The 8275-nt window shown below is 50.7% G+C and overlaps 7 protein-coding genes across 7 annotated transcripts in view; 5 read left to right on the forward strand and 2 right to left on the reverse strand.

The window, feature by feature from the left end:
- Window positions 1-183: 183 nt before the first annotated feature.
- PPTG_10883 (hypothetical protein) lies at window positions 184-687 on the forward strand (the record flags this gene model as incomplete). The annotated part of the gene is made up of 1 exon (XM_008906373.1): window positions 184-687. The coding sequence occupies one exon, from the start codon at window positions 184-186 to the stop codon at window positions 685-687; it is 504 nt and encodes a 167-aa protein (XP_008904621.1).
- Window positions 688-1386: 699 nt separating this feature from the next.
- On the forward strand, window positions 1387-3910 carry PPTG_10884 (hypothetical protein). Its single transcript, XM_008906374.1, has one exon. The coding sequence runs from the start codon at window positions 1526-1528 to the stop codon at window positions 3854-3856; it is 2331 nt and encodes a 776-aa protein (XP_008904622.1). The 5' UTR covers window positions 1387-1525; the 3' UTR covers window positions 3857-3910.
- A 13-nt stretch (window positions 3911-3923) lies between these two features.
- Window positions 3924-5411, forward strand: PPTG_10885 (hypothetical protein). The gene is made up of 6 exons (XM_008906375.1): window positions 3924-4330; window positions 4409-4572; window positions 4645-4738; window positions 4811-4908; window positions 4983-5110; window positions 5183-5411. Exons 1-6 carry the CDS (start codon window positions 3977-3979, stop codon window positions 5335-5337), a joined length of 993 nt encoding a protein of 330 aa, XP_008904623.1. The 5' UTR covers window positions 3924-3976; the 3' UTR covers window positions 5338-5411.
- A 52-nt stretch (window positions 5412-5463) lies between these two features.
- On the forward strand, window positions 5464-6103 carry PPTG_10886 (hypothetical protein; the record flags this gene model as incomplete). The annotated part of the gene is made up of 4 exons (XM_008906376.1): window positions 5464-5499; window positions 5567-5829; window positions 5892-5993; window positions 6067-6103. 4 exons carry the CDS (start codon window positions 5464-5466, stop codon window positions 6101-6103), a joined length of 438 nt encoding a protein of 145 aa, XP_008904624.1.
- Window positions 6104-6250: 147 nt separating this feature from the next.
- PPTG_10887 (hypothetical protein) lies at window positions 6251-7597 on the forward strand (the record flags this gene model as incomplete). The annotated part of the gene is made up of 1 exon (XM_008906377.1): window positions 6251-7597. The coding sequence occupies one exon, from the start codon at window positions 6251-6253 to the stop codon at window positions 7595-7597; it is 1347 nt and encodes a 448-aa protein (XP_008904625.1).
- An 87-nt stretch (window positions 7598-7684) lies between these two features.
- PPTG_10888 (hypothetical protein) lies at window positions 7685-8143 on the reverse strand (the record flags this gene model as incomplete). Its single annotated transcript, XM_008906378.1, has 1 exon — window positions 7685-8143. One exon carries the CDS (start codon window positions 8141-8143, stop codon window positions 7685-7687), a length of 459 nt encoding a protein of 152 aa, XP_008904626.1.
- A 38-nt stretch (window positions 8144-8181) lies between these two features.
- PPTG_10889 (hypothetical protein) overlaps window positions 8182-8275 on the reverse strand; it is a gene marked incomplete at both ends in the record, with an annotated part of 3624 nt that continues 3530 nt past the window's right edge. The window contains one exon of the mRNA XM_008906379.1: window positions 8182-8274. Within this exon, the coding sequence (XP_008904627.1) occupies window positions 8182-8274 (93 nt within the window). The remainder of the gene's footprint in view (window position 8275) is intronic.

The following is an 8275-nucleotide window of genomic DNA, read 5'->3' on the forward strand; positions in this document are numbered from 1 at the left end:
AATAAAGCCATTCGTAACGTCAAGTTGCCCATCTCACTAGCATACAAAAGTCAAGTATAAGTGCATCGGCGGAACGAGAAGCCTCCATCGGCGGAAAATAACGGTCGTGTGGCCCTCACTGCAGAACTTGTTCTGAACCCCTCAAATCCCCAAGAGAAGAAGAAAAACACTAAGCCACCGAAAATGACGCTCCTGGAGAAGCTTTTAGGCAGTACACTGGTGTCGCGGCGCGGCGAGACGTCCACCGAGGAGGCGTTGGTGCACAAGACAGTGGTGGGGCTGTACTTCACGGCCAGCACTTGTCGCCCGTGCCGAGCCTTCACGCCTGTACTGGCGACTGTGCATCGCAACATGACTCTCAGCGCGTACAAGTCGCTGCACATGAAGGACCAGCTGGACGTGGTGCTGCTGTCGATTGACCGCAGCCCTGTGGCCTTCCACGACTCGCTACTGCAGACACCGTTCCTAGCGGTTCCGTTCCACCGGCGCGACGTGGTACAGGATTTGTGGAAGCGCTACGACGTGAAGACGATCCCGACGCTCATTTTCGTGGACGCCAATGGCGATGTGGTCGAGCGCGAGGGACGCCGCATTGTCGAGAACAACTACATGGATCTTCGCAAGATATGGGATCATATCGCTCCGTCTTTCCCGTCGTCTCCAGGGCCCGAGGCCGCCATGTCGTGAGTGGCGTAAGTAGAAGCAAAGTTCCATGCATCCTCCAAGAGTTCATGTTAAACATTGATTATTCAATTCAATCTGCATCCATCGTATATTGCCAAAACCGTTAGTTAGATGCATTACATAGTGTTGCTGGCATTATCCACTCACCTGGACCTTTGCTAAATGCAGTGCATGATGCAGCCATTGTTTCTCCTGTACTCACAAACAACGCGTGGAGCCGGCAGTGCTAGTGCGTGAGCAAATGATGGACAGACATAGTCGCAGAGAATCTTTGAGTGCTATTATAAATGGTGGACAAGGTGACACGAAGTCATATACTTCCTCACTTGAGCAACCTAGGAGAACTTGTAGAAGCGGCATAATGAACTGCGTGTCACTGCTGTGCTGGCCGCGCATTCCTTTGATTGCTGCAGCAGCTCGTAGTGATTAACCTTAATGCTCCGTATCGTCGTGGCCACTTAAAACGTGCAGTCCAGCATATCATACCATCCTACTGGGTTTCGCACAATATCACTCTGACACCTCAGACAACATCAGACGGCTAGATTGCTGTTGGGTCTGCGTAGGCGAAGCGGGAAATGGGCGAGTAGCTCCGATGTCAATGTCAATGTTGAAGTACATGTACCTTTAATTAAACTCTCAGTGCGCCAATCACTGGCGTTCAAACGACCAACGAACCAATTTCATCCAATCATCGTTCAAGTTCGCACCGCTTCGGTTCCAGCAGTTACACTCATCACATTGATTCGCAAACTGAGACTGTGTTCTCTCCACGCGAAAACTTGTCACCAGGGCACTTCGGAATTCCCGTCACTTAAACCAGGAGCATTTGAGTCTGGCGATGGCCCCCTTTCCGTCAAGCAAGAAAACGCGCGGCCCTGTGCTCGCAAAGCCTGCAGACGACGACGACATCTACGGCACCTTTGACGGCCCTCCACGATCGCCAGTGTCCAACGATGCCTCTAGCTCCAGATTCGGTGCATTGCTACGTATCGGTGCCATCGCTGGCCTAGTCCTGCTGGCTGCAGGATATGTAACGAAGTCGACGTCAAGCCCCGTTAGTGTTGGACTCAGCACCCAAGAGCAGTCAAAGTTAATCACGAACGCGTCCGAAATCCCGGTCCCTGATTTCCACCAACAGTTTGTGGACAACGTGAATGCTCGTAATATCCGCGAGTACCTGCACACATACTCGAGCGTCCCACACAGTTGCGGTACCGAGCAGGACTACAAAACCGCTCTGTTCACTGCCAAGATGTTTGAGTCGTTCGGAATCAAAGCCGAAATCAAAGAGTACTACACGCTCCTATCGACTCCAGTTCGACGTCACCTGGCAATCGTGGAGCCTGTAGAGGCTGCTCGCGAGCTGAATTTAACGGAGGCTTCGGTTCCTGGTGACACGTGCACTAGCGATGACAGTGCATTGCCACCATTCGTGGCGTACGCTGCCACTGGAAACGTCACATCTTCCATAGTGTTTGTAAACTTCGGTAAACCAGATGACTTCGAGTGGCTTAAAGCCAATAACGTCACACTTGAAGGGAAGATCGCCCTTGTTAGATATGGCGGCAGCTTCCGCGGCCTCAAGGCAATGGCCGCCGAACAGCACGGTATGGTCGGTGTGCTGATCTATTCGGACCCTAAGGAGGACGGGTTTGTGCAGGGCCCGGTGTACCCGGCTGGTCCGTGGCGTCCTGAGGGATCATTTCAACGAGGTTCGCTCACATACCTCTCAATGGCTGCCGGTGACCCGACAACGCCAGGTTGGGCCTCTACTGAGGGTAGTTTCCACATCCGATACGAAAAGGTGGAGACTATTCCACACATTCCAGCGCTGCCGCTATCGTACGGTCAAGCGCAATATATTCTGCAGTCTTTAGGAGGTAGAGAAGCTCCTGCCTCGTGGCAAGGAGGTCTGTCATTGCCGAATGGCTACCGAATTGGCGACGACGAAGCAACTGTGGTGAACTTGGACATTGAAATTGATAACAAGATCGGACCAATCTGGGACGTTATTGGTACCATCGAAGGCTCTGAAGAACCGGACGAACTAGTACTGCTGGGTAACCATCGTGATGCCTGGGTCTGCGGTGCAATCGACCCAAACAGCGGCTCTTCTACTCTTCTAGAGATCGCTCGTGGCTATGGTGAGCTCCTGAAACAAGGTTGGAAGCCTCGACGTACGCTAATTCTCGGATCATGGGACGGCGAAGAGTATGGTCTCTTAGGCAGTACCGAGTATGCCGAGGAAAATGCTGAACGCTTTAGGAAGCAAGCCGTTGCGTACCTCAACGTGGACTCTATCATGGGTCCGTTGGTCAGTGCTAGTGCCAGTCCAGCCATTGCTGAGTTCCTCTATCAGACAGCGAAGAGCGTACCGGCAAACATGTTCCATGGTAACGAGACGGAGAAGACACTGTACGAGCAATGGGTCAAGCAAGCAGCAGCTCACCGCGAGTTACTTCACGGAGCTAGCGACGGAACACTTGGCCCTGCACACTTGATCAACTTCATGGGGTCTGGTTCAGATTACACGGCGTTCTATCAGCATCTTGGTATCATTTCAGCCAACTTGGGCTTCTCATTGTCGCGTGCTCCGTATGGAGTTTACCACAGCTCCATGGATAGCGTAAGGTATTCAGAACTGTATGCAGACCCGAACTACACCACTCACATCACCACTGCGCAATGGTGGGGATTGCTGGGTCTACGACTTGCTGACGACCAGATTTTGCCATTCGACTTCACTACGTATGGGTTTGTGATGACGGAGGATCTGGCTGGACTCGAACAGCAAGTTGCTGGACAAGGAGTGGACTTCGGCGAGCTACACAAGGCCATCGCTCGATTCACCTCTGGCGCTACCACTTTCCACGCGCAGCTCGCCGCCTTCATGTCAAATGAGACTCTCGCTGCTAACTCCGACGCTTTCCACTCGTGGAACGAGAAGCTGGTGCTGTTGGAGCGTCACTTGATCACTAACGATGGGCTACCTCATCGTCCGTGGTACAAACACGTCATTTTTGGACCCGGATTTTACGAAGGCTATGCTGGAGCAGCGTTCCCGGGCATCTCGGACGCCATCGCGTTCAACGATGATGCTGATACTATTCAAAAACATGTCAACGAAGTGGCTCGCATTGTGGACGATGCGGCCACCTACTTGCTGTAATTGACATTTTGTCACATCTAAAAATGTTAAAACAAGTTGAAGTTGTCATTATCTTTTTCTTTCATCCAATCGGTTTTTTAACGTTGGATATCATTCGTGAATTTGGAGATCTGGTTGACAATGGAGCTTCTGCAGATGTTGTGGTCGGTGCAGTTCGTTCTTGCACTGGCAGTGATGCTGTTGAGCGCCTTCGTATTCTGGAGAATGTCCCTGGCGGGTCTCGGAACGACGAAGATGCTTCGCAATTTCAATCTTGAGCGTGTGCTCAAGCGTACAGACACGGAGTTGGCATTACTGGGTAATTTTAAGAGCGACAAACTCCAGCAAGCGGCGGTGGTGGTTATTCAGACAGCGGCCATGGACGTGGGAGCTTTGGGTCAATTGCTGACGGGAATGTCGCTACACAAAATTCTTACGAATGACATCTACAGCACATTTCAGGGCGACGTGTCACGTGACTTCAAACCCTACAAGGTGCGCAGCAGGCTGCAGCAGAAAGTGGCATGCGTGATGATGGAGTAACACGTTGTTATATCTTGGATATTTACCCAGGTGAATTTGATTTACCCGGCGACAGAACGCCATATACAAAAGCACACGGACCAGAACTTTTACATGGTAGTGGAGACCAAGGAAACGTACCAAACGATCACAAAGCCATACATCGACAGTATTCCGGTGGAGAACATTGAGTGGGTCTACAACATCTTGGACCAGTAAGTGTAAATTAGTTACCTTACCTTATCGGGTAGAATTTGAATGTTTACTGACAATTCTTTGGCTTCCAGCAAAAGCGAGACTGAGCGGGTCATCTGCGAAGATGCAGACCCTCGAGATGGATTCATTTTGCTGCCTGACTTCAAGTGGTCGGACCCCTCTAATGTACGAGCTGCTATCAAGGCGTTTTATTTGGTATATCAGCAGTATTATGACGCTTTGTGAACTTTGTTTTAGTTGGAGTCGCTCTACTGCTTGGCAATCGTGCACGATCGATCACTTCGATCGCTTCGAGATCTCACAGGCACACATTTGAAGTTACTGCACAACATTCGGTACATTCCTCACGTCTTTTGCTTCCTGATTGCCAATGCTGATAATCTAACACTAACGATTTGCCTTCGACTAGAAACACTTGTCTGCAGGTATTGAACACAAAATTTGGAGTCGAACCCAGCTCGATACGCATGTATTTCCACTATCAACCGACGTACTATCACCTGCACGTACATTTCTCGCACGTCAAAATGACCCTCGGTAAGTCTTGATAGTACTCCACTTTTATTTGTACGCTTACCAAGGCTCATTGTATTAAACGCACACACACAGGAACGTTCTCAGGCAAGGCTGTGTTGCTGGACGATGTGATCTACAACTTGTCTGCCAACGGCGACCACTACAAGAACGCGTCTTTATCTTTCGTGATCGGCGAGATGCAGCATAAGCCGCTGTTCGAGCTGTATCGTGACAAGAAAATCGTTTAAGGCTGCTGAGAGACGATGCGTACGTTGCTACAAAGCTTAAGCTTGTCATGGAAATAAAATCCAAAATTGCCGATACTTACACAACTTGATCATTTTTGCATTTAGAACTAAAAGTGAGGGGGCAGCATGGACACTTCTCATTTTGCACCCGGAACTCAAGAGGTCTGAACATCCATTCATAACATTCGGCCGTGTTGATTCAACTTAAAATCATGCCCACTGTCTGCAGGTTTTGAGCGATCTCTTGGTCGAGCGTGGTCTCAGCGAGTGGCAAGTCGTGCGTGGTGCTCGCATCTCGACGGACTCTGACGAAGCAATCGATGTGATCTATGGCTATGCGCTGACCACGAGTCTTCAAGAAGAACGCATCGACCGCAAACGCAAGCGGAAAGCAGGGAATCGCGCCAGCGATAACGAGCAGCCGACATGGAGCTGCTTCCTAGTACTTCCCACCGTCTCCTCCCACATGCCCCCAACACTAAGCATCAAAAGGTACATTCCACCTCTAATGCACTGTAACCGCATGAAGCTAACTGGATATATCGTTGTGGCAGGCTTCTTGAGTTGCAGCAATGCGCCGACGTCCATGAACCAATGGGGATCTCAATCGCTACCAAGCGAACATTCCTGTGCCTCACGGACGCCGCCAACATCAGGTGGGGCACAACCTTAACACGCAAATACTCGATCCAATTGATACGCTCGCGTACTAACTCATCGTCTGCACAGCTACTACGCTCTCCAGGCACCAGCAATCCTGCCTTAAAGGTCTCACTACCTCGTGTTAGTGACATACACATGCAGTTGAAGTTCAAAACAGTGACTAGTAAAAACGTTTGCGCAGCAGGAAGTGCGTCGATCACTTCAGTTTTCGCCTCGTGCCGCTTGTATCGTCTCCATTCCTTGCATTCTCATGCGTCCACCAATGCTCTCGTCATTGCCACGAGGTTCTTTGTGTACTGCAGGTCTAACCAGACTGATGCAAAGCCCTGCGAGTCGCTCCGTGACGACGATCACTCCTGGTGCATCGACAAACACCAGCCGTCCTCTGCCTCTTAAAGGTATCCGAGTCGTGGAGTGTGGCCACCTCATTGCTGGACCTTTCGCTGGAACAATCCTGAGCTACTTTGGCGCCGATGTGATCAAAGTAGAACCCCCGACGGGTGATCAGGTACGCGACTACCGCGAACTAGACTCGACCAAGACGTCTCTGTGGTGGTATTCGCTCGGACGCAACAAGCGCTCGGTGGCTATCGATATGAAGAAGGAGGAAGGTCGGAAGCTGATCAAAGAGCTCATTGAACAGAGCGACGTCCTCATTGAGAACTTCAGACCTGGTCGTATGGAGAAGTGGGGACTTGGACCTGACAACTTTGAGAAGACCAACCCGAAACTGGTATACACGCGGGTGTCAGGCTTCGGTCAGGATGGACCGTACTCCTCGAGACCGGGTTTTGCATCGGTGTGTGAAGCCATGGGTGGATTTCGCTATGTAAATGGCTTTCCTGATCGTCCACCGGTTCGTCCGAACCTTAGCGTTGGCGACACCATTGCTGGTATCCATGCTGCTCTTGGAATCGTGATCGCTCTTCTTGGTCGTGAAAGAGGTGGACTGAACAGCAAAGGACAAGTGGTGGACGTGGCTATCTACGAGTCGATGTTTAACCTGATGGAGGCGGTAGTCCCTGAGTATGACTATTCAGGCTCCGTCCGCGAGTGCTCGGGGTCAACTATCACGGGTATCGTGCCCTCTAATACGTACGTCACTAAGGACAAGAAGAACGTCGTCCTTGCAGCCAACATCGACTCGTTGTTCGTAAGACTCATGAACGCTATTGGTCGTGAAGACATGGCGACGGACAGCAAGTACCGCACGAACGGTGATCGTGTCGAGCACCAAGCTGAGATCGACGAGGCTTTGGCGGCGTGGACTGCTACTCAGGATATTGACACGGTGGTGTCAGTGATGGAGAAAGCTGCTGTGCCCGTGGGTCTTGTGTACTCTGTGGAAGATATGGTGAAAGACCCGCAGTACCAGCAACGCGGCATGTTTGAGGAAGTGGAAATTCCGGATGGTGATAGCACTCGGAAGCTCAAGGTGCCTGCGATTTTGCCGAAGTTGAAGGACACACCGGGTGTCACGCAGTTTGCAGGACGTAAGCTTGGGCAAGACACACGTCAAATACTGGAGGATGTCCTCGGTCGCTCCAAGCAGGAGATCGAGCGCCTGCTGGATGAAAAAATTGTGTTTGAGTCGTAACTGAAGATATATTCAAGGGTAGGTGAAGAAAAGGAGAAACATTTTTTTGCAGCTCAATATGAGTATTTGCGAGGAACGGCGGCCAGCTTAATCTGATTCTGAATCATCGCTGTCCTCCAATTCCGACTCTGGTTGTGGTTCGAAGGTAAAAGGTGTCTCATGCCCGACTTTCTTCTTTTCTTGGCGCGCGAAGTTCTTCACCTCTTTCACTGCAGCGTCCATAGTCAAACGTCGTAGTGGATCAAAAGCACACAGGGACTTTACAAACACCCACTGTGCCTCAGAAAACTGCGGGGGTTGCTTTAGAAACGTTTCCTTCTGTAAGTGATGCATGACTGCCGAATCTAGCAAGTTGCCCCACGGATATCTGTCTGTCACCGCCTCAATCACACACATTCCAAATGAGTACACATCTGCCTCTTTGGTTGGTTCGCTGGGGTTTTTGGCACGTAGACATTCAGGTGCTTTCCAACGCACAGCTCCCTTGACACCACCACTCGGTCTCGACTCATCCGAAATATAGCTCAATCCAAAATCAGTCAGCATCGCTTCACCATTTTCTCCAACGAGAATCTGGTTGCACTTCAGGTCGCTGTGAATAATATTGCGCTGGTGAAGAAAACGCAGGCCGAGAGCAGCTTCGTAGAGTTTCTGCCACACTGTCTGCCGTTTGCTTTT

Source organism: Phytophthora parasitica (genome assembly GCF_000247585.1).
Source record: "Phytophthora parasitica INRA-310 unplaced genomic scaffold supercont2.23, whole genome shotgun sequence".
NCBI classification, from domain to species: Eukaryota; Oomycota; class Peronosporomycetes; order Peronosporales; family Peronosporaceae; genus Phytophthora; species Phytophthora nicotianae.